This window comes from Branchiostoma floridae, chromosome 5 (assembly GCF_000003815.2).
Source record: "Branchiostoma floridae strain S238N-H82 chromosome 5, Bfl_VNyyK, whole genome shotgun sequence".
In the NCBI taxonomy this organism is placed as follows: Eukaryota; Metazoa; Chordata; class Leptocardii; order Amphioxiformes; family Branchiostomatidae; genus Branchiostoma; species Branchiostoma floridae.
Window position 1 is genome coordinate 28,327,302 of NC_049983.1, and position 25,426 is coordinate 28,352,727.

A 25,426-nucleotide genomic window follows, 5' to 3' on the forward strand; every position below is an offset into this window, starting at 1 on the left:
AACAAGTTCCTGTACCCCGAGGGTATCAAGGCTATGGTGGGTACTGTCACTCACTCACTCACTCACTCACTCACTCACTCACTCACTCACTCACTCACTCACTCACTCACTCACTCACTCACTCACGTCTGTATAACAAGTTTCTGTACCCCGAGGGCATCAAGGCTATGGTGGGTACTGTCACTCACTCACTCACTCACTCACTCACTCACTCACTCACTCACTCACTCACTCACTCACTCACTCACTCACTCACTCACTCACTCACTCACTCACTCTGTATAATAAGTTTCTGTATCCAGAGGGCATCAAGGCTATGGTGGGTACACTTATCCATCTATCCACTCACTCACTCACTCACTCTGTACAATAAGTTCCTGTATCCCGAGGGCATCAAAGCTATGGTGGATACACTTATCCATCCACTCACTCACTCACTCACTCACTATGTACAATAAGTTCCTCTACCCCGAGGGTATCAAGGCTATGGTGGGTACACTTATCCATCCGCTCACTCACTCACTCACTCAAATCGTACAACAAGTGCCTGTAGCCCGAGTCCATGAAGGCTATGGTGCATACACTTATCCATCCACTCACTCACTCACTCACTCACTCTGATACAACAAGGTCCCTCTACCACGAAAGAATCAAGGTGCTATGGTGGGTACACTTATCCATCGGCTCACTCACTCACTCACTCACACTGTACAACAAGTTCCTGTACCCCGAGGGTATCAAGGCTATGGTGGGTACACTTATCCATCCGCTCACTCACTCACTCACTCACACTGTACAACAAGTTCCTGTACCCGGAGGGCATCAAGGCTATGGTGGGTACACTTATCCATCCACTCACTCACTCACTCACTCACTCACTCACTCTGTACAACAAGTTTCTGTATCCGGAGGGCATCAAGGCTATGGTGGGTACTGTCATTCATCCACGCACTCTTTCACTCACTCACTCACATCTTTGCGAACATCAGTCAAACCTGCCCAAGACGACCACCCGGGGGACCGGACAAAAACGGTCGATTTGGACAGGTGGTCGCTGAGAAGAGTATCAACTCAAAACGCATGCCCTATGCAAAGTATAACGGTTTCCGTTGTGAATAATGGCAAATAGCAAGCACACTGCATGCACGCAAAGAAGCGAGGTATTTAATGTTAAATACAACACGCACACTGTAAATTGTAAATTTAACCCCAGCTTTTTTATACGGTACAATATAATATTTGTACACTAACGTTTTAGACAGCAAGGGAACTTTGATGCTGTCAGTTACCATACAAGCATTTATGCGTCGCTGTGTTCTTGATTGCCGTATCTGGAATAACTACGGTGCACCTTTCGAATTCTATGCCCGGTACGTCCCAATAGCGTACTTACCCAAGGGTGAATGTACAGTACAGTTGGACAAAAGCACTCACACAGATCTTTCTTTAAAAGGTATGAGCTACACAGATCTTTCTTAGAAATTTCCTCCCATATTACAGTAGACTGCCCCATTGACCCACCCATTGATCGCCGCAATCTTTATTCTAAACATAACATCGTAATGGCAGTCAAAATCCGACGCAAACTGGTCGATTTCGGCACAAAATCGCGCTAGTTATCATCAAAAATCGTTGAAAACCTCAATTTTGAAAATGATGCGGTCGTTAAGGGGCCCAATTTGGGCCGGTCGCGGTCGTGTTGGCCAGGTGGTTGTTGAGAAAAGGATGCTTAATGCTTACGTCAATAGGAAAAAAAATCGGGACCGAGAAAAAGCGGTCAAAATGGCCAGGTGGTCGCTGAGAAGAGGTGGTCGCTCGGGCAGGTTTGACTTATGTAATATTCTTAGTTGTGCACCCAAAACTCTTCTGTGCCCCCAGGTTTGTAGTTTAAGTGGACCTATGGCAAGACTATCGAGCCCTGATTTCTCCATGTGGGAGTTACCGGGTGTACTTCTAACAGTTAAAGTTAATGTGCCATGTTTTCTGCAGGCGGAAGCGGTACAGCTGATCGCTGACGGGAAAGCGCCGAGGATTCCCCAGTCAGAGGACGGAGCCACGTACGAACCCATGCTGAAGAAGAAGGAGTCTGTGCAGGTTTGTTTGTTTGTTTGTTTGTGAGTTGGACTCGTGTTGTTGTTACCATCTGTGCTGTGTAGTTGATTAATTGTTATTATAGAGCCGTGGTTCTTCCAAAACAGCCAGGAACGTTTTGCAGAAATCTTCACTGGAATAGCTCTAAATATCAGATGCGTTAGTGTTGCAATGTCATCTGGAGCAGTTTTGTCAGAGCTTTGTGAGGACTTCGATTACTTGTGGTCTTTTGTTGTTTGAGTTAACTTAAGTTGAGATTCTCCAGTGACAAGGTGATTGTTTTATCTTCACAAAGACCATGTAAGGTTCTAGAGGTGACCTTTAATTGATAAAAACTGGTTTCACCTTTCCATAAATGAGAGTCCTGGAACCAGGCTAACTATGATGTTCACCCTTCCCCTTGTAATTCATGTATGTTTAACCCTTTTTTGCTGTGTTACAGATAGATAGGGACCAGCCTTGCCATCTGATGTGTGATTAATTTTAACCCTTTTGTGCTGTGTTGGTGTGTAAGACACATGTTTAACCCTTCTCTCGTGTTACAGTTTAACTGGGACCAAACCGGCGAGGCTTATGTGGGGCTCGTTTAACCCTCCTGTGCCGTGGTGTGCGATTGTGTACTACATGTTGTGTCATGTTTAACCCTTCTCTGCTGTGTTCCAGATCAACTGGGACCAGACCGGCGAGGCCCTCCATAACTTTATCCGAGGGAACGACAAGCTGCCGGGCGCCTGGACAACCATCAACGGGGAGGTGAGGACAGTCTGTGTTTGATGCAGACACAGGGAAAAACTGTAGGTTTAGATATCAGAGTGGGAAGATTTGACGCCGTGAAAGTCTGTTCTAATTGGGGCTATCAACTGTGACTGTACCTCTAAAATCCATTTGGTACAGGTCCGACATACCTGATCATAAAGTACTCGTCTGGTAATTCTTATATTGAAGATGCCTGATAAAGACAAAAATTTAGCTCTGAAAAAGACGTAAGATACCGTGCTGAAACTTGACTTCTTTAAATCAAAACGTTTTTAAAATGAGTTTAATTTCTTCTTCTAACAGCGTAACTGTACACCACCAAGTCTGGTATGGGCTCTCAGTTACAACTTAGCTGTACTGCTATAATTGTACTGTTGTTTTACTGTGTTTTTACTTTACTGCTATGGTATTGTACTGACTGACCGCTCTGTTGCCCTCTGACCCCAGCAAGTCACGCTGTACGGCTCCAAGATGTTCAAGAAGGAGGTTCCGGAGGGGACGGAGGTTGAAGTTCCCGGCGCGAGCAAACCCGCCATCGTGCACAAGGGCGGCATGATCTTCACGGGGAACGACGGCAAGATGGTACGACTGACTGTGTTTTACATGTGAATCATTGTTATTGTAGTGTTGTTATAAACCAAACTATAAGTGTTGTTTTTGGTGTAAGGTCCATGGGCGGGAAGAAGCATCATTTTGAGTCCCTTTATCCAGTATTTTGCAGGTTTACCATAGATCATGAACAGTTTGTTGCCAGCTGTGTTGTTTTCACAAATTCATTTCATCAGATTCTGTTGCATATAAGTGTTTACGTGTGTTTCTTTACACCTGTTGTTGACGTAAACTTTGTTGTTGTCAGATTCTGTGTACATGTTGTTTACACCAGTCCTGTTGTTTACACCTATTGTTTACACCGTTGTTTACACCTGTTGTTTACCCTTGTTGTTTACACCTGTTGTTTACAGCTGAATGTGAAGAACCTCCAGTTTGCGGACGGCTCCATGATCCCAGCGAAGATGTTCGGGAAGGCGGACGCCGGCGGCGCCACGCTGGAGCTGACAGCCGAGGAGAAGGATCTGGAGGGACAGCTCAAGGTCAGTCAAGGTCAAACACAGTTCAAGGTCATTCAAGGTCAAGCTAAATGACCTTGAACTCTCAGTCAAACTTGACAGCTCAGTCAGTCAAGGTCAAGCTGTGTAGTGTCTATCTCTGAACAGCACAAGTTTGTAAAGGTCATGTTGTCGCTGAAAAGTCGGAAGGTCATCAGAGGTCAATCTCAACGTCTCTTTTTGTGTGGTCTTGACGGTCAGAAATCAATATGGTAGACAAATGTTTGTTTTCTTTTAAATTATTTTAATATTTTACTGACTCTATCTGGTGTTTGAATGAAAAATTAATAGTGAGTTTTTCCTTTGTGTTGGAACAAAGCTGAAATTGTACAACTTTCAGCTGATGTTATGAAGTCTTGTATAAACTGCAGGTTGTGTGGAAGGGAATGATGTTTTATTAGCATTCTCTGTTATAGAAGTGTGACTATTGTTCTCTGATATTTTCAGGATGTGTGGAAGGGAATCCTGTCCATAGCAGAGATCCAGGGAGAAACTGACTTCTTCAAGGCCGGAGCCGGCTCCATGGACGTGGTCAGGTCAGCGCCTTCATCTTATCCTCATTCTTGTGTCCTGTAATGGCCATCAGATATACTGCAGTCCGTTATTGGCTGCCCTTTTCCCACCACAAGACTGTAAGACTGACATGACAGTGCATGTGCTCCCCCAGGCTGGTGGAGGAGGTACTGCAGCGCTGCTCGGACGTGAGTCTGCAGAACGAAGACGTCTACATGAACACAACCTTCCACGACTTCATGCAGATGGTGGTCCGCAAGGCACGCGGCCTGGACGAGCCGGACGAGTTTGAGTACGACGCTGTGAGTACATCAGTGTCTTTCGCTTCTTTTTATCTTGTTTTTATGCGTTTTTCTCCACATTTAGATTATTAAGATGCACGTTTTCCCTATAAGCTGTTTTGTCTGTTATCTGCTATTTGCTGTTTCTTAACTGCACTAGTCTTTTTCTATGTGCAGATCTAGATGCACTGATTTCTGTTGTTTACATGCTGTTTCTGTGATGTTTTTTTTAACATGCAGATCTAAATGTTATTTACTTGCATTTTCTATGCTGTTATTTTTCTATGTGCAGATCCAGATGCACTAGTTTCTGTTGTTAAAATGCTGTTTCTCCATGTACAGATTGAGATGCCATTCCTGTTGTTTACGTGCTGTTTCTGTGCTGTTTTAACAGATTGAGATGCACGTTCCTGTTGTTTACGTGTTGTTTACGTGCTGTTTTGACAGATTGAGATGCACGTTCCTGTTGTTTACGTGCTGTTTTTGTCCTGTTTCACAGATTGAGATGCACGTTCCTGTTGTTTACGTGTTGTTTACGTGCTGTTTTGACAGATTGAGATGCACGTTCCTGTTGTTTACGTGCTGTTAACATCATGCTGTTTACATGCTGTTTCTGTGCTGTTTTCACAGATTGAGATGCACGTGAACAACTTGAAGCTGGAGTTCCCCAATCAGCTGTTCATCAACAACGAGTTTGTCGACGCGTCCAACGGAGCGACCTTCGACACCATCAACCCCACAGACGAATCCGTAAGTCTTGCCACGAAAAAACCAGTTGCAGGTCGTGAGTTCGAAACCCAGCTACTGTTACACACTTCCTTGTTACTGCTAGTACTAGAGAGGTTGTAGTGCACAGGACAGGCTTTAAGCCGTGGTTCACTGTTTGTTTCTCCCATGACAATCACTACAGCAGGGGGCTAGTCCACTGGCAGTGGTGTGTGTTCAACACATGTACTCTTTCATGCTTAGTGCTATGCAGAGAAAGTAGCATGGGCTATTTCCTAAGTCTTAGACCAGAATCAAACTCACAACCTACTGAATGCAAGATGAAAACTCTACCTATGACAATTCCAGATTACATAAATTGATCCACCTGACCCTGACATGACCCTTCACCCCAGGTGATCTGCAAGGTGTCGAAAGGAACGAAGGATGACGTGAACACGGCCGTGAAGGCCGCGAAGGAGGCGTTCGAGGACGGGCCGTGGGGCAAGATGAACCCAAGGGACAGGGGCAAGCTCATGTACAGGTCAGCACATAACCCTTCAACCTTGAGCTTTAACCTCATGCACAGGACAGCTCTAACGTCACATGACCTTGCGTAATGACAGTAGGTTAATGATGGCTTGTGGAGCAAAGGTGTTTTGGGGGGCTGATTATGATCAATGAGACAAGGGTGATTAATGATTTTTGATGAGACTTATGGTTATTTGGTAATAATAGTTAATTAGTTATTGATGTTAAACAAGTTAATGATTAGTAAATGATAAGTTCATAACTAAGTACCAGTCCTGCATGTTGGCTGACCTGATGGAAGAACACAAAGAGGAGTTGGCTATGCTTAAAGCCAGTTACCCAGGCACTGTGCATTAGTTAATGATGGTTAATGATAGTGATGAGTTAATGTTGTCCTGCAGGTTGGCAGACCTGATGGACGAGCACAAAGAAGAGCTGGCTACGCTCGAGGCCATCGACTCCGGCGCGGTGTATGAGTTAATGATAGTTATTGATTAGTTAATGATGAGTTAATAAGTTAATGTTGCCCTGTAGGTTGGCAGACTTGATGGATGAGCGCAAAGAAGAGCTGGCGACCCTGGAAGCCATCGACTCGGGCGCTGTGCATTAGTTAATGATGAGTTAATGATAGTTAATGATGAGTTAATAAGTTAATGTTGTCCCGTAGGTTGGCAGACTTGATGGACGAGCACAAAGAGGAGCTGGCTACGCTCGAGGCCATCGACTCCGGCGCTATGCATGAGTTAATGATAGTTAATGATAGTTAATGATGAGTTAATAAGTTAATGTTGCCCTGTAGGTTGGCAGACTTGATGGACGAGCACAAAGAGGAGCTGGCTACACTCGAGGCCATCGACTCGGGCGCTGTGTACACGCTGGCACTGAAGACTCACGTGGGGATGTCCATCGACACCTTCCGCTACTACGCTGGCTGGTGCGACAAGATCATGGTGGGAACCGGTTCAGTTCTTCTGATTCTCTCACATTTCAATAAGATACACAAAGTCATTTATATAGGTGACAGGTATTCATTGACAGGTATTGGACTTGTACCTTTTGGTTGTATACCAGCTTAACTAGTTTACTCTCCTGATTCTGATGCATCTTAATTCCTTATCCTCGAATTCCGTAGCCTTATCTGGTAACCAATGAAAATGACGTTTATTGTTTGTTTATTGTGATGTTTACTGTTTGTTTGTTGTGTTGTTTACTGTTTGTCCCCAGGGCACGACCATCCCCATCAACCAAGCCCGACCCAACCACAACCTCACCTACACCAAACGCGAGCCTGTCGGGTAAGCAAGCACTCAAACACGTATTTGGGTCATCTGTTTGAGTATTGTTACGTCAGTAAACTGGGCTAAGGTTATTTTTGATGAGTCAATCATGTGGCTCACGTGGTGATGTCAGTTCTGTTTTCCCATAAATCTGTGCTGATCTAATATTAATAAACAAAACCCTCCGTCTCCCCCGCAGTGTTGTTGGTCTGATCGTCCCGTGGAACTATCCGCTGATGATGTTAGCGTGGAAGATGGGCGCTGCGCTCACGCCGGGGAACACGATCGTGCTCAAACCTGCACAGGTATGGGGTTTGTGTGTGTGTGTACCTAGTGTGCAAATGTGTGTGTGTGTGTGTGCGTGTGTAGCTCACTGTGTGTGTGTGCTTGCGTGTGTGTGTGTGTGCATGTGTGTGTGTGTGTGTGTGTGTATGCATGCGTGCGTGCATCTGCTGATGACGTTAATGTAGAAGATGTACAAAGCCGTTTTGTACAGTAGCCTGACTACTGGAATTCTATAAGTAGTGAAACCAGTTCTGCCACTCCCGATGGTCCCAGCTCTGATCTGCCTTTACATGTATCTGTTACAGGTGACGCCTCTGACGGCCCTGAAGTTTGCTGAGCTGGCTGTGAAGGCTGGGTTCCCTCCTGGTGTTATCAACATCCTACCTGGGGCAGGTCAGTACAGGGGGTACTACAGGGGGGTACTACAGGGGGTCTGTAGTGTAGGGGGTTCCAGGGGGTACTGTACTTTGGGGGTCTGGCATGTTTACTAGATCACAGTTATTTCAGGTTCTGTTGTCAGGTAATTGTTGTTGTTGTTGACTAGATTACCATGGTTTCAGTGAACTATGGCTGTTGTTGTTGACTAGATTACTATGGTTACAGTTGATCTTAAACAGGTAACCAGATGGTTGTTGTTGTTGACTAAGTAACCATGGTAACTGTGTTGTTGTTGGCAGGTTCCCAGGTGGGGCAGGCCATCTTGGATCACCCCGACGTGAGGAAAGTCGGCTTCACGGGGTCCACTCCTGTGGGCAAGGACATCATGAGGAGGTGAGGGACAAACACACACAGGCACACCACACACATATATACAAACATACACACACACACACCATATACACTATGACACGCACACACACACACACACACAGAGGCTTCACACCTGTGGGCAAGGATATCATGAGGAGGTGAGGCAACAACGCACACACACCACATACACCACCACCCCCCCACATACACCACCCCCCCCCCTCCCCAACATACACACACAGACACACCACACAGATACAGACACCACACACACACAAACACACACACAGGCACACAGATACACACACATAAGCACACACGTGTACACAGGCACACAGATACACACACATACATGTAAGCACACACATACACATATGTACACTGAGGCACACAGATACACACACATAAGCACACACATACACATATGTACACAGACACACAGGCTCCACACCTGTGAGCAAGGACATCATGATGAGGCGATAAACAATGTTAACTGCTGTATTTAACACCCTTCAGACTCACACAACTGCTGCACAGACATGTGGGTTACATATAAACACTGTTATTATACTGTGTTACATGTAACTACACATGTGCACACGTCTGAACTTTGTCAAACACACTTCAGACTCCACTTATCTAAGGACATCCTGATTTGGGTCTGTCACTACTGTAACAGTTGATGGTACTGTTTCTATCCGTAACAGTTGTGCTGTCAGTAACCTGAAGAGAGTGTCTCTCGAGCTGGGCGGAAAGTCTCCCCTCGTCATCTTCAATGACTGTGACCTGGACAGGGCCGTCAGACAGGTATCAATCAATAGATCATACAATCAATCAATCAATCAATCACCCTTTTGTATCTTTTTTTACCCAGACCATGTATCTAGCCTGAAGTATCGTCTGAAACCAACTAACTGTATATTACTAGTCTCAGTATCCTCTTTACTTTACGAATCATGATCGGGTTAACTTCACTGTTATTTGCAACACAAAAAATGGACTTACCAAAAAGTTGGACCTACCCAAAGTTCTGACGGTCCAAGTCTTGTCTCTTCTAGGAAAGATTCTTAAGATCTGAAGCTCAATTTTTGTGTTGGAAATCATATCAACTTTGTTGGACATGCAGTCAGCTGTCTGTCCCGAGAACTTGTTTCTCCCTCTGTCCTACAGAGTCTAGGCCGCTAAAACAGTCACTGTGAGAAGAGAGGGTTGGGCTCCACCTTTCAATTCCATGCCCCAAATTCAGTAGATAACAACCCACTGCCCCCCACGGCCTTAGAATAGAAAGGCATAGGCCCACCTTTACCCACCTATTTATGTAGAGTCTGTTGTCATCCTGCGACCGTGTTCTTCTGTCTCCTGCAGAGTCTGAGCGGATGTTTCTTCAACAAAGGAGAGAACTGCATCGCTTCCGGGCGGCTGTTTGTGGAGGAGTCCATCCATGACGAGTTCGTCACCAGGGTGGTACGTAAGCTTGTTTGTTTGTTTGTTTGTTTGTTTGTTTGGAGAGAACTGCATCGCATCCGGGCGGCTGTTCGTAGAGGAGTCCATCCATGACGAGTTCGTCACCAGGGTGGTACGTACGCTTGTTTGTTTGTTTGTTTGTTTGTTTGTTTGTTTGTTTGGAGAGAACTGCATCGCGTCCGGTCGTCTGTTCGTAGAGGAATCCATCCATGACGAGTTCGTCACCAGGGTGGTACGTACGCTTGTTTGTTCGTTTGTTTGTTTGTTTGTTCAGAGAACTGCATCGCGTCCGGCCGGCTGTTCGTGGAGGAATCCATCCATGACGAGTTCGTCACCAGGGTAGTACGTATGCTTGTTTGTTTGTTTGTTTGGAGAGAACTACATCGTGTCCAGCCGGCTGTTCATCACTAGGGTGGTGCATACGCTTGTTTGTTTAGATATATATCATAATTCACATCACTACTTTACTGGAAACCTTGGACAAGAATGTTATATTTACAAACAGATACAACAACTGGAATTTGCACATTGGATGTAGCGAGATTTCTACTTGTCTGTAGTTGTTGTGTTTGTCTTGTCTTGAAAACAGACACCACAGAATCCCGATGACTGAGAGATGATTGACAGATAGCTATCATCAAGTCATTTGACAATGTTTAATTTTTGCTGTTCCTTGCCCCGCAGGTGGAGGAGATAAAGAAGATGAAGATCGGAGATCCGCTGGACAGATCTGTGGATCACGGACCTCAGAACCACCTGTAAGATCACTCACCTCTCCTGTCCTGTATAGTACAGATGGTATATTTCTGTTGTTACCCAAATGTAGATTGTGTTCCCCCAAACTTACAGTGGGGAGTTTATTATCATCGGTGCAACTCTGTTTATCATACTCAGGGCTCGAAATACTGGGTGCAAGTGCACCTTCGTGCACCCAAAATTGAAGCTGTGCATCCTGAGCCCACCTGAACTAAAAACTAAAATAATGTTACTGTACAGTAGGATTGTTGATTTTTGTTTATGATTTGTGTATGTACGACCAATGTTTGTTTGTTTGTTTGTTTATTTCAGCGCTCACTTTAACTCCCTCCTGGAGTATTGCAAGGTTGGAGTGGAGCAGGGAGCCAAGCTGGTGTACGGGGGCACCAGGGTCGACAGACCAGGTAGGGGTTGTTGTGTGTTGGTGTCTGTGTGTGTGTGTTTGTTTTGTGTGTGTGTGTGTTTTGTGTGTGCATTTGTGTTTTGTGTATGTGTGACTGTGTGTTTGTGTGTGTGTGTGTGTGTGTATGTTGGTGTGTGAATGTGTGCGTGGATGTGTGTGTGTGTGTGTGGTGTGAGTGTGTGTGTGTGTGTGTGTGTGTGTGAATGTGTGCGTGGATGTGTTTGAGTGTGTGTGTGTGTGTGTGTGGTGAGTGTTGGTGTGTATGCGTGTGTACGTTTGTGAACAGAACAGGTAAGAGGGAGGTGTCACAGGACAACCTGCTTTGAACAAGGCAGAATTAAGCAGTATGAAAAGTGACTTGTAAATATGACAAGATTGTTTGTTCTGGTGTGTGTTCCCAGTTGGCCGCCCTCGTCAGGATGTAAGGCAGAACTGGTGTAATAGGATACGTGCAGAGTTGGGTGCCTGGTTTGGCTCTGCTCCCATGTTGTAGACAGGAAGGATGTCATGATGACAAGTCATGCACAGTTTCATTGTATGTCTGAGCATTAGGGATACACAGTTAGAGCTTTTTGTGTATGGCTCATGTTTGTTGTTTATGCTTCCTATATTGTTGTTGTTTATGCTTCCTGTTTGTTTACTCAGGCCTGTTCCTGCACCCCACGGTGTTCACAGACGTGACAGACGACATGTGGATTGCCGAGGAGGAGTCGTTCGGACCCGTCATGATCATCAGCAAGTTCAAGGACGGGTGAGCAGGGTCAATCAGTTAATAAATCCTTCAATTAGTCAGTAAGTTCAAGAACGGGTTAGCAGGGGTGCATCAGTGAATCATTTAATCTTTATCAAAACACGAAGTTTTGACAGAAAATGCATATCTGTACCTGGTCTTGGTGGCCAGTGTCAGAAAATCTTACTAGTTACAAAGTATGAATTCCAACACAATTGTGCAGCACCAAAGCTTACAGCCTACGAGGACACGCTGTTCTAAAAGTTTGCAAAGAAGTGAGTTTCTTTACTGCTGGGCACAGTTGGCTCTAACGAGCCTGCAATAACCAGTCCACAGACCATCAACCGGCCCCGAACCAGTCCATGAACCGGTCCCTAACCAGACCACAAACCGGCCCCTAACCCGTCTGTATCCTCCACAGAGACATTGACGGGATGCTGAAGAGCGCCAACAACACGGAGTTCGGCCTGGCGTCCGGCGTGTTCACCAAGGACATCAACAAGGCGCTGTACGTGGCCGACAACCTGCAGGCCGGGACAGTCTTCGTCAACACCTACAACAAGACGGACGTCGCCGCGCCCTTCGGAGGCTTCAAGCAGTCAGGGTTCGGCAAGGATCTTGGTAAGTCTTAGAACATTCTTACTAATAAACACAGACCTAACAAGTGTCTTGGTACATAACATTTATCCCTTCCCTTCAAGTTGGATGTAAACCTTGGTTGTACATCCAAGTACACACAGTCGCAGATATTGACTGCGTCATTGAGAATATGACTTTCCAGACAGACTGGATGTAAACAGTGTCTGTGTTGAAAATCTCATCTCCTTTATCCCTTATAGTCTATACTGTTTGGGCACCACAGAGGAGCTGGAAACCAGTTTTTTTGCCCTTCTTCTGTTTAAAGTATTTTGAATGATAAATGTTGCTGATGGTAACAAGGGTGCTGTTCCTCTCCTACAGGCCAGGAGGCGCTGCACGAGTACACCAGAACCAAGGCTGTCACTGTGGAGTACTGGCTGTGAGGGGTCAAAGGTCCTGACCTGTGGGCTGGGAGGGGTCAAAGGTCCTGGCCTATGGACTGGAAGGGTTCAATGGTCCTGACCTTTACATATAGCCTGGACAGACAAACACCACTTACACATCATGGTAGAGTTAACGATCCTCCCAACACAAATTATATCACACTGAATAAGAGTTGAGCCGCCTTCAGACTGACTGACCCACCTGCTGTAGTCACATGACCTTAGGGATGCATGATCTATGCAAGGGGTCAAAGGTTAGAGGTGTTGGGAGACAGTTAGACTCTACCATGATGTTGTTTAGCACCAATGAGATTTCTCCACACAGAAGCATCACATATCCCCGTTTGTGTATGAAACGGCCGCCTCAGATCTGTAGACTCATGACAGTTGGCCTAGACTAGTCCCTGTGCAACTGTATAAACATTATGGTATCTAATATCCAAGAGATGTTGATAATAAATGACTTCCACTGAAATATGTGGGTTTAGTGAGGAGAGGCCTCCAAATTATGTGCCATCTGTAGTAATTACTCAAATGTCTGTGTCAACTCCAAAAATAGTTCTAGTTTTAGAGTAAAAAAAATAGTTTGAGTTTTAGAGTTAGTAAATGTTGTGAAAATATAATAATATTTCTGCAATAATCAGAGAAAATCCTGTGTAACCAGTGCTTGTTGTGTTAAAGCTGTCACAGATTTATGCAGAAAACTTTCTATGAAGTTGTCTGTGTAGATATCTATGGTAAAAATTGTGTACATTTTGAATCACAATGGTTCTTTTATGTACATGTCTTTGATCATATTATTTTGTTAATTTAGGATCTTTCTGATTAACTTAAACTGCAACCAACTTGGCACTCTACAATCTCAGCAATTTCATTCATGAAAAGTGTGTTAATAGAGTTTATAAAGCTTATAGAGGACTTTTCATCGATGTCAAACTAACTGACATATCTCTGCTTAACACGTCTTGAGTTGAAAATTCAAACTTCACGTGTGGTAGCTCCTTGAAGATTGGGTCAAAGACTGTATCTGTACCTTAACTGTAGTTGAACTGTCTAAGCAGAACACTGAGCAGTACAAATAAACATTTGTTCCACTGTTGTCTTTATCTCATGTCAGATCTGCTTTCAAATCTGAGCCTTCTTGTTCAGTGAAATTTTATTTGCTGTTTGAAAAATTATCATGTCCTCTTATGAATAAAAGATGATCTTTGTCCCATTCTGCCTGGATGGAATCATCACTTTGTGTTCAGAGCAGACGAGGGAAAGAAAGGGTTTCACACTCTCAGGATAGGACACTACCATCCAACCTATTCTAGTTCTCGAGTCCCGCCTAAGCCTAAGGCCTACGTCACATTTCCAAACCGGGGCCCGGCCCGGCAGCTTTTGGGAACAAAAAGTATGATATAAAATACACCAAATTACACACAAGATGTAGAGAGAAAAGTCATAGGTGTTATTTGTGTATATATTTATGGATACATTTCTATTTTTTGTCTCCGAAACATCCCGGCCTGGTCCCGGTTTGGAAGTGAAACGTCGGCCAAACCTCGGCAGCAGACCTCCAGGAATGTCTGCACTTGCAGGAGGGCCTGGTTCTCTAATGCAGGATAGCTGGATCTAAACTGGATAGTTTAAAAGAACACTTGAGGATAGCCGGCGAAGCCCGAGAGCGGTTACGCGGGCTATTGTGCTGGTGATATACAGATTATTTCTGATTAACGTTATATGTGTGTTTGAAAACCTATGCCCACATTGAAAGTTACCCCCCAAAAAAAACTTAACACCCACCCACCATACAAACTACCCGCACATATGAAAACAAGGTGAGTGTACTGTGTAATAAGTTAGTTAGATATGGCACATTCAAAGATTGCTTTTTTCCTAACAAAAGACAACAGTGTTCTAAACCAGGGCCCAGCCGGGCAGCTTTTGGGAAAAGAAGGTAGGATATAAAACTGCGACAACGGAAACTGGGAGGAGTTATCTTCACTTCTTTATTTCATCATTCCAGCTGCAACAACAAACCGACAGCACTTCAGTTTAATTTCTCTAGTATGAACCAGAGAACATTTTTATCATGATTTAAAATTATATAAAACTCGTCACTTGACATCATTTGAGGCACCAAAAATTCAAAGAATCAACTTCATACATGAGAATATTCAGGCACCAAAATATAAACAGGAATCTTCCTTGCCACCGCAACACTAAAACTCGTATGAAGATGAAAGTAATTCCTTAACTTTTGTGGCTACTTTAATGGCATGTTTCCTCCACATTAGGGCTGGGTATCAGTACAGCGTACCGGTACAAAACCGGTTTTTCTTATTGGACCGGTCCAGAAAAACCGGACCTGAAAAAATTAGGTGGACCGGATGTTGGACTGATTAGAAAATTAACAGATTATTTTATCAGGCATTCACACGTTTTGACGCTTGCAGGTGGAAGAAAATAACAAGAGTGAAGTAGAGTAGAGTTTATAGTCATTTCTACCAAGTTGTCCCGTCAATCGTACAGGTGCAGTTAGCGTTGAAGGATTTTAGAACGCCAGTGTAAGTCTAATACTCCACCAAACAGATTTCTTTGTAGTGAAATGGACCATTGGTATGAGTCATACTGCATCAGGTCCAGGTTCAGGTCCGGACCTGGACCTGATCCTTTGGACCTGAACCGTACCTGGACCTGAATTTTCTGTACCGGTACCCAGCCCTACTCCACATGTATCGGTCTTGCATCAGTGTGAAATTGTTACTTATGTCAGAAATCAGCCCTTGTTTGATTTCTAGTCCTCACCGCACATGGAAGCAGAACTATACACTGATTTCTGTATCATCTAAATTCAATCATTCATCAGGCACAAGGATCGTCTCACTTCAATAATCTCAATTCATTCTGAAATATATATTCTTAAACCTGTCGAAATTCATCATTATATTAATATAATTATATTTTACATACATTTTTGGAAGACATCAAGGATCATGCAACATTTATAGACCTTTAAGAGAATCACTGCAAAATTTCTACCCTTGACCTCTAAGAAAAGAGGTCTCCAGGTAGATAGCACCTTGAAGGTCACACAGATCACAAACAAGCTGCTTAAAACATCAAGAAATAAAGTTATTTATGATAAGTCAATAAAAGAAACTGATCAGATATACACAAAATATCTTCCACAGCAGTTTCAACTTCCACATTCAGTTGTTCACATACATAAGTCACAATAGCTGCCAGGTACGGCATTGAGTTTCTGAATCAACAAAAATCTGTGAGACTCCCTGTCTTTGAGGGAGGGTGAAGATTTGTGCTCTGCTGGTTGCTTAAGTTTCAGAAAGTCTGAGTCTACATCATCTTTATGATTACCGGTCGTGAGGTATGGCTGCAGGGTGGCCCAGAACTCAGAGGTCCAGGGTTCAAATCCCGTCATGCTACCAATCTTGTGCCCTTGGAAAGGCCTTGACTGTGCCCTTGAGAAGGCACCTAAAAAAGGATGCCTGACTTTGGTTGGAGAGGTAAAAGACCGAGAGGAGGGGGTTGGGCTCAACCTCCCATCATTGTGCCCCAGACACAGTTGATAACAACCCACTGCCCCTACAGCCTAGGCTATGTGACTACATTATCATTACTACAAGAAGTACTAAATTGTCCTGTGAGGAGCTTTTTCTGATATCGTTGGCTGATTGTCTTAAATTATCTTAAAACCTGACAGTGTGTAGAAGGGGCCCAGCTGCAACCTACAGTATGGGTTTAATATGGGGGTGACAGCAGGTCAATAGTAGAAACTCTGGGGAAACACACCCTGCAGGAGGAGATACTCCCAGTGTGTGTCTTCCCTTTTTTACCTAGTCAGAGGGTTCCTAATGTTTTCTTTGGAGGATATATATCCGAAAGCTTTCCTTATGGTCAATTAGAGACTGTGATTCCAATGTGTTTCTCATGAGTTTCATGGTAATCAATCACTCCTAGGAGGAGACATAGCAGACAGCAGGCTGGCAGGTCCTTGTGTGTCTGTGGGTGGAGCTATTGGTCATGGACATTAGCTATGTTTTCCATTAGGTTTCACATGTGTATCCTTCAGTAACACATTGGAATCACAATAGAAAAGTGTCCCAGTATGTGTCTACTGTATGACTGAGCTTTGCGAGGTATGATTCTTACAAAGTGTCAAGTGAAACCTCCCTCTGATCTCATTGGCTGCTTGTCTTAAAACTTTAGGAGGGAGGGGGGTAGCACCTGGTAGATCCATGATCATCAAATGATCACCATATGATCATCATATGATAACCACATGATCACCACATGATAGACACATGATCACCAGATGATCACCACATGATCATCACATGATCACCACATGATAGACACATGATCACCACATGATCACCACATAAAATGCTGCAGTTCAGAGCTGTCAGGCCAGAGAAAAGGCCTTGCCACGAACAGGTAGACTGTGACGGCGTTGACGGCCGTGTAGAGGACCAGCTCCGCCAGCAGCCGGTAGTAACACGTGACGCGGACATGCAGCCGGTACAAAAGGTACGGCACGATGAAGTAGCGAAACTCCAGCAGCTTCTGCGGAACCGTGGAGACCAGCAGACACACGAGGAACACCAGCTGCCAGAGCGGGGACCTGGGGGGTGGGAAGAATTTATTGAAAAGACTGAAAATCCAACAATGGTAGCCAACTGGCTGAATGGACTTTTCATCACACTTTATATCAAACAATAAAAAAATAATGGTGTTATTAAAAGCAATGTGCCTTGCCCTTGCCATCTTAACATGCTCAAGGCACTTCGAACACCTGACCCCTATTTTAAATCATAATGTTCTCACCCAGCTTATAAGATAGTTACATAATACACACACACGCATTTTCCATACATACACACACATTGTAAAACATCTGTGTGCATTTCCAGACCTGGTCTCGCCCAGCCTATGGAATAAGTTACACACACAGACACATACACAAAAGTTAACTATAGTGTGCATTTCCAGACCTGGTCTCGCCCAGCCGGTGGAACATGCTCCAGCCGAAGTACAGGTACGCGGGCAGCAGGGCGAACTTCACGGCCGTGTGCCGCTGGAACAGTCTCTGCACCACGTTCGTCTGGCGGAACATCACCGCCACGCAGCCCATCATGGCAGCCAGGACGTGGTTCCCATGGCAACAGTGCAGGTACATGAAGAGCGTGAAGAAGGTTGACCCGGGGTCGGTGTAGTACAGGAAGCTGAAGAAGTAGAGAACCGGCAGGCTGGCCAGCGTCACCGCGTTCAGGCACTGCAGCAGGGGGTCAGCCGTCTGGAGGGGATGGATCAATCAATCAATTAATAATCAATCAATTATTCCATTAACCATCCAATAAATCAACCAGAAGTGTCACTACATTCCAACACTACAGCAGGGGGTCTGCCATCTGGAGGGGACAGATTAATCAATCAAAAAATCAATTAACCAATCAATCAATCTGTATCAGAGCCGGTATAACTGCCCTTCGGCATAACACACTGGTCAGCAGGTAATCATGTGTGTCATCAATAATCCTGGTTCAGTGTCATCACTACAGCGAGCGGTTGGTCATCTGTACAGAACACATCAATTTATGAATCGATTAATCTATCAATCAATCATTCAATCAATGAGTTGACCACTGTCTGCAGATGTTTTCCCAAACTTTCAGAACTAACAGTGATTAGTTCTGGTACCTGAGGAAGTGAACCATTAGGTACATGTATATCTGCTTTTCAGCAAACAAACACATTCAGCAAACAAACAAACACCTCACCTCAGCAAGCAGTCGGTCATCTGTACGGAACACATCAATCAATCAATCAGTTGACCACTGTCTGCAGATGTTTTCCCAAACTTTCAGACCTGACTGATTAGTTCTGGTACCTGAAGAAGTGCACCATTAGGTACATCATACATGTATCTCTACTTTTCAGCAAACAAGCAAACAAACAAGCAGCTCACCTCCCCATGTATCTTCCTGAGCAGAGCCCACAGCAGGTACACGTTCCCCACTGCGAACAGAACGTTCGTCGCCCGTAGCAACAGCGTTGAGCAGGCCACGCCCACCTCCACCCCGGCAACCAGCACGGCGGGTTTCAGCAGCCCAACGGACGAGAGGTACAGACCTGGTAACGTGGTGATCATGGGGTCCCACTGGAAACAAACAAACAAACAAACACTGTAAACATCAACACACCTGGTCAATAGGTGAGCCCCCAGCAGCAATACGATCAGCTGTTGCCTTTTCTCCAGCCCAATCACTGCTATTTGCAATCAACCCAGTTTTCTCAAGGAAATTTATAACAAGTCAAACCCCCATGCATAGCCTTTGGGCCCTGAAAGTGTAGCCTGCTGAGCTAGCCCACCCCACTAGCCAAGCCCACTTTTTCCTGAAACCCGGCGAAAAGATTATAACTACCACTACTCCTACCTGGTTATTTGTCAACGTTTTCACTTTTGACTATCAAGTTGTCGACAATATACGAGTTTCCCCAACAGAAGGGGAATCTCAGTAAACACACCCGCCTTAACAACCTGCGTATTTCCGGGCAGGTTTCTATTAATAAGCAAGGATATAAATACAATATGTATTGAGAACAGATATAGACGAGTACTAGGACATGTACACAATCACAGTGGTGATGAAACAACCAGAGGGGCGAGTAAGAACAGAAAGAAACAACACCCCGACTCCCGGGATTCGAACCCGCGCCGAACCCGGGCAGCCGGATCACAAATCGAACGTGCAAACCGTTCGGCCATAAAGGCTTAAGCCATTAGGCGTCTTCGGTTTAGCAGTCCTTGAACACCACTGTTACACTACTCCCCCTTTTCTTTTTCAAGATTCGTCCTCGAATCTCCGAGATCGACATCCCTGTGTGGCACATACTAGCCTGTTAATCACAGGGCCGGCGTGGGAACCAGTGAAACAACCAGAGGGGCGAGTAAGAACAGAAAGAAACAACACCCCAACTCCCGGGATTCGAACCCGCGCCAAACCCGGGCAGCCGGATCACAAATCGAACGTGCAAACCGTTCGGCCATAAAGGCTTAAGCCGTTAGGCGTCTTCGGTTTAGCAGTCCTTGAACACCACTGTTACACTACTCCCCCTTTTCTTTTCAAGATTCGTCCTCGAATCTCCGAGATCGACATCCCTGTGTGGCACATACTAGCCTGTTACTCACAGGGCCGGCGTGGGAACCATTGTAGAAATTCGAGGGGCGAGTAAGAACAGAAAGAAACAACACCCCGACTCCCGGGATTCGAACCCGCGCCAAACCCGGGCAGCCGGATCACAAATCGAACATGCAAACCGTTCGGCCATAAAGGCTTAAGCCGTTAGGCGTCTTCGGTTTAGCAGTCCTTGAACACCACTGTTACAGTGACACAATCTACCAAACATCGGAAAACCAACAGCTGGTCTCAAAAATGCATGTGCTCATGTTTTTTCTAATTTGTTTGTTTGTTTGTTTGTTGTTTACCGGTCAACAGAAACGCCAAGCATGACGCTATATCCCCACATGCCGGTCAAAGATCGGTTTGTACCGGTTACTGTAGCGGTGCGTAGCACGACAGAAAAGTAACTGTTCTGACCTCCGTGAACTTCCCCTGACAGTATTTCTGCGCCTGCGGGATGTGGAAGATCTCGTCCATGTAGGGTTCGGGCTGGGCGCGGTGAATCCGGGCGGAGATAACAACAGAAACAACCACAAACACAGACAGAACCGCCGCAAACGTCCGCACAGCCGCCATCTTGGGAGGGGTGACCTGGGGTTAGAGGGGAAAGGTCACCACGAGGTTCAGCGATCTTTTGCAGGTGACAGATTTTTATGGTAACGTTACGTCCGAACATGGCCTTGTACCAGGGTTTACGACAGAGTTTAGTGTGACATGTTGTTACCTGAACGTTACTGTAACAAAGAAACGTCTTTGTTTCTGTAAACCCTTTTGCTTGCATGCAAATTCCTGTGTAAACGACGATCACAGTTTCAGGAAGTGACTATAAGGTTTCCTCAGAGCCTACTATTTGGTATCAGGACAACTCGGCACCTGGGACAACTCGTCCCCAGTCAATCAGGACGACTCGGCACCTAGCCCAGGACAACTCGTTCCTTAGTTTAGGACTTGTTGGCACCACATATACTCAGTACATCATTTGTGTAATTTGGGCTCGGAAAACACTTTTAACGATCTTGGAGCTCTAGTCGATCTCATGACTATAATTTTCACTTTGCTAGGCAGATATTTTCATAGCGTCGGCAAACTTGGGTGCGCTCTGAGCGGAACCACTGTGACCTTGTCGGCCCCGGCCGTCAGTTCACCCGAGTTGGCTCAGAGACTACTGGATTACATGTACTAGTTGGCTAAAAACTACTTGACATTATGAAGCATACACTAAGCTTCTTAGTCTTTGTGAATATGCTCTGTTTCTGTAACGTTATACATTTGTATTTCAAATAAAGCTTACTCGTATTTTGAGTGTAATTTTTGAGTGACGCTTCTGGTCCTGTTCGTGGACATAAAGTCCAATTGAAGAACATGTCCACCGTTCTTTCACATCTATAGATACGTACCATCTAGGGGTAATTTTGTTGCTTGGACATGTCCAAAACTAAGGTGCCGAGTTGACCTGCGCTGGGTGCCGAGTTGTCCTGATTGTTCAGGGGCCCAGTCGTCCCAGGTGCCTGATCTGATCTGATCTAATCTGATCTGATCTGATCTAAGAGATTCAAGGTTTCCTCAGAGCCTACTATTTTCATTTTGCAGTCTTGTTTGATGCCGTTTGTGTTGTTACCAAGAAGATCTCTCTAAGCCCAGACGGTCCTTGATTTTACTAATTGGACTGTCCAGTTGCAATAATCATTCTACTAGTATTTACGAATTGCTTTGGGCTAACCATAACCTCCTTGGGCTGACATGGTCCTATGACCTCTCCACAGCAGGTCACAGGTCACACCATGGAGGTCAGCACGACCCTCGACCTTTACCCGGACACGACGGTCAGCATGGCACTGTTCTCGGGGGTCACCAATGGGTCAGAGGTCAGAAGGAAAATCATGGACGGGACGATAGCGGCTGCCGTCATCAACGCACAGATGGTAATGTTACAATCGTAGTTATCGGATGTTACGGATAAAGGTGAACTGGAGTTATCAATTAAAGACAATATTATTAGCATAAAGTGAGGAGATGCAGGGTTGATGGTGACACTAGGGGTGGGTACAGAAAATCCAGGTCAGGTTCAGGTTCAGAGGCCGATCAGGTCCGGACCTGAATCTGGACCTGATTGTCTGGGTGAAGTTGAACATGAGCGATACTCCAAAAAAATACTGTTGACAACTCGTCCATAAAAGGGCAATGAGCTCTTTTGCTGTTACAATTCGTAGCAAAAGCTTTTTCTTCTCTGTAATTTGTAAGTGAGATAGACACATGATTTTGCATAATTTGCTTCCAGAAGTTAGTGTGACAGTTGGACTGCCTGTACTGAATTTACAGTAAAGCATTGTTGACAATTCCCCACCCGTACCCCCACCCTGGGATGTATACAGGCCCTCATTGAGCAATCAGCAAGCTATCTCCTATTATAAAAATGCCCTTTTCTGTGATCTAACTTGAGGTCCCACTTAGTTGTGATACAGGGTCTCTGATCAGGTTGGGATTTTACCAGGAAGAGCTCGATGAAGTGAGTGAGTGAGTGAAGAGAGCTTGGAGAATTTCCCTGGCCTAGAACAATGCACCTGTGTTCATATACATAGAATATGTTTATATATATACTCTTTATCTATAGAGGTGTGGTTTTTATTTTTACAGGTTTGTGATCCTTTCCAAGTCCTGGTTGCAGTGAACAAAGCCGTCCATCTGGACAAACTGGACAAGAAGAAAACTAAAACTGTGTTTGGGGAGATCCTGTTTAACCTGTCGCCTGGCAACAATGTGAGTGGCACTTGGTGTGGTGTCCGCAGTTTGTTAAAAATCCTAAATGTCAAGTCGTTAATTAATAGAATTACACTTACTAGTCTAACATATAATTTCTTCCAAGATAAATGATTTTAGCAACCACAACTAAAGATACAAGTAACAAACTTTTCATTGTTGTGCAATGATGAAAGTAGTCACAATTATAATTTATAGCTTATGGTTTTAAGTCATGGTTAGGTGTAGGGCTGGGTACCGGTATGATATACTGGTACAAAACCGTTTTTTCTTATTGTACCGGTCCGGACCTGATCCTTTGGACCTGAACAGTACCTGTACCTGAATTTTCTGTACCGGTACCCAGCCCTAGCTAGGTTTGTTCTGTAGATGTTTGCTGGGCTTGCTATCTGTAAGCTTTCTTCTGATGAGTGAGTTATGTAACATGATGGCCTGTCTAGTAAATATGGGGGCTATACTAATGTTTTTGTCCTCACATGAGTCTAAAATAGAACTGTCTGCAAATTGCTGTTTCAAACTTGCCACTGCGGCATACAGGTTAGTGGAGATACACAGACAACTCACTCCTTCATGTGAATATAGTCATGGTACAAGTATTCCATAGTCCCCATGCAGACCCTTCTCGCTGCAGCATCTGAATGTTTTCAGAAAAGTGTTTCCTTTCTCCCCATGCAGACCCTCCTTGCTGTTTCTGAATGTTTTATAAAAGAAAAGTGTTTCCTTTTTCCCCATGCAGATCCTTGCTGCGTACCAGAAGTTCGGAGTTCAGGACGCGGAAAGTCAGGACGTCCTTGTGGTCCTTCTGAACGACCTTCAAGGTGAGCAGCTGCAGCAGGTCTCCGGCATCATCCAGGGTACCCGTATCCCCCTTGAGAGCCTCAAGGACATCAGGGATGAGCAACAAATAATCAAGGTACTTTTGGATAAGTCTCCAAGCAGATGTTGAGGAGGTTAGATTAAGTCATTATAATATCCTAAGGAATTTCATATGGCTAATAAGTAACCTATAGATGATAAACAGTATCAACATTTAATTTCAGTGCAGCATTTTGCAGAAAACAAAGGCTTTTGAAATGGCATTTTGTATACTTAGCTAATACTTGTTCCTAACGCCACCACCGCGTTTGGAAATCTGTGTTCGGCTCTCGGGGGGATTTCGGCATCCCTTGGTATTGATGATTCTTTGGAATCGACAGTGTGCGATTCTCGGGAAGCTTTCAGTTGTCTGGAATCTTTCTGTGAATCGAGTACACACTGTGTGAAAGTGTACTATTCTCGTGAATCTTTCATTGGACCAAGACACAGTGTGTGTTAATGTACGATTCTCGGGAATCGTTCAGTGGACCGAGTACACAGTTTATTTTAGTGTTACGATTTTTGATTCTCGGGAATCTCTGTTGAACGAGTACACACTGTTTCAGTTCATAGAGAATATGTTAGTAGCTGAGGTTTTTATTTTCAATACGACAATGTAATACTGATTTCAACAAAAAATCAATAGCCTACCGCCTTTAACTTTCTCCATGCAAACCTCAAGGAACAGTACGCACTCCCACTTGATGTCTGTCTTTTGTTTTGTATTAGCATAATTTGTTCAATACTGTACTAAACGATTCCAAAACCTCCTGATTTTGCAAATAAGAGATTTTTAAGAGCAATTATGGCCCATGGACAAGAAAAGCAGGTATGAAGATTAAATGGATACTGCAGGGTTTTCTGCCTCTGACTGCCTTGTTTTTGTAATAATTCTAACCTCTGTAATTGTTTTTCAGCTGTACAAGATTTCTGAGTCAGAGCGGAGCGTGGGTCGGCTTGAGGAGGTGGTGGTCTGCAGGATGGCGACGAAAGACGCAGGATAGCTGAACTTAAGGAGCTACTCAAGACGCAGGATAGCCGGACTAAAGGAGCAACTCAAGACACTGGATAGCCGGACTTAAGGAGCAACTCAAGGAGCTGGATGGGAACTTAAGATTCTATACATATTGAAGGTAGACACCGAATTGGAACCTGGTAACTCAGATCTTTGTTTGGAAATATAACTTCTGTTTTGTTTACCTGATCTTTCGTTGGGATTTTCTCGTCCAAAGTGTCGACACGATTGAAGTTAATTTGGTTTTGTTAACGTTAATGTTCGGGGTTCTCCCCCCAGGGGGCTTTGAAGAATGCCACTAGGCGACATGCTCTCAACGTCGTTGGTTAACTAAACAATAAAAAAGGAACAAACAGACGGCCTGCAAGTTCCAAAACGTGAAGTTACTCTCAAAGAGAAAACAATCTGCTCTAAAATCAGCTCCCATTAACATCCCCCCCCCCCAAGTCACTGTTGTCATTGTCATCGGAATCATCTAACCAAGATATACCAAGAAAGAATTCGCTAGTGAGTAGAAACGGATTTCCTGTGACCAACTGTACCTGTGTAAGCTGGAATATATAGGCACCATGTCCCCCAGCCAGTTGTGCTTCGAGACCTGAGTCTGCGCTACCACCACAGAGGTTCGCCAGAGGGCATCAGTGAACAAATTGCACCTGACAGACAACCGGTGTCTCTGCACAAAGGTCATCTGGGTTGTCAGATAACATCAATAACACTTGTGTGTTCATTCAGTGTGCAGTGACCCTTATTCACTAGTGTTTACCTTTTGTAGTGATGCTTTTTCAGTCTAGTTTTAATACCGTGATGAATCAAGCTCAACAATTTTTTTCTGTGGATATTTATCTGATCTAAGATAGATTATGCAGCCAAATGGACCAAACGATGAATATCACTTAACTTTGGGGGTCAAATTGTCAAAGAGGCGTTTTCTCCCTT

The 25,426-nt window shown here is 44.6% G+C and overlaps 5 protein-coding genes across 5 annotated transcripts in view; 2 read left to right on the forward strand and 3 right to left on the reverse strand.

Moving 5' to 3' along the window:
• The window catches only part of LOC118416886 (cytosolic 10-formyltetrahydrofolate dehydrogenase-like), a 29,899-nt gene extending 16,013 nt beyond the window's left edge, over positions 1-13,886 (forward strand). Inside the window, 20 exon segments of the mRNA XM_035822163.1 lie at positions 1,990-2,094; positions 2,755-2,844; positions 3,295-3,429; positions 3,810-3,938; positions 4,401-4,489; positions 4,621-4,768; positions 5,378-5,497; positions 5,869-5,996; positions 6,783-6,933; positions 7,208-7,278; positions 7,460-7,565; positions 7,851-7,938; positions 8,223-8,316; positions 9,003-9,102; positions 9,661-9,759; positions 10,444-10,517; positions 10,828-10,919; positions 11,564-11,669; positions 12,070-12,269; positions 12,609-13,886. Of these exon segments, the coding sequence (XP_035678056.1) occupies positions 1,990-2,094; positions 2,755-2,844; positions 3,295-3,429; positions 3,810-3,938; positions 4,401-4,489; positions 4,621-4,768; positions 5,378-5,497; positions 5,869-5,996; positions 6,783-6,933; positions 7,208-7,278; positions 7,460-7,565; positions 7,851-7,938; positions 8,223-8,316; positions 9,003-9,102; positions 9,661-9,759; positions 10,444-10,517; positions 10,828-10,919; positions 11,564-11,669; positions 12,070-12,269; positions 12,609-12,670 (2,187 nt within the window). The 3' untranslated portion in view covers positions 12,671-13,886.
• LOC118416894 (neuronal pentraxin receptor-like) overlaps positions 1-25,426 on the reverse strand; it is a 626,618-nt gene that overhangs the window by 509,123 nt on the left and 92,069 nt on the right. The gene's annotated exons all lie outside the window — the stretch shown is intronic.
• LOC118416887 (uromodulin-like 1) overlaps positions 1-25,426 on the reverse strand; it is a 388,377-nt gene that overhangs the window by 239,284 nt on the left and 123,667 nt on the right. The gene's annotated exons all lie outside the window — the stretch shown is intronic.
• The window catches only part of LOC118416885 (creatine kinase, flagellar-like), a 778,750-nt gene that overhangs the window by 41,568 nt on the left and 711,756 nt on the right, over positions 1-25,426 (reverse strand).
• On the forward strand, positions 20,345-24,844 carry LOC118416895 (EKC/KEOPS complex subunit Tprkb-like). The gene is made up of 5 exons (XM_035822180.1): positions 20,345-20,500; positions 21,624-21,782; positions 22,495-22,617; positions 23,354-23,530; positions 24,390-24,844. The coding sequence occupies exons 2-5, from the start codon at positions 21,642-21,644 to the stop codon at positions 24,474-24,476; spliced, it is 528 nt and encodes a 175-aa protein (XP_035678073.1). The 5' UTR covers positions 20,345-20,500; positions 21,624-21,641; the 3' UTR covers positions 24,477-24,844.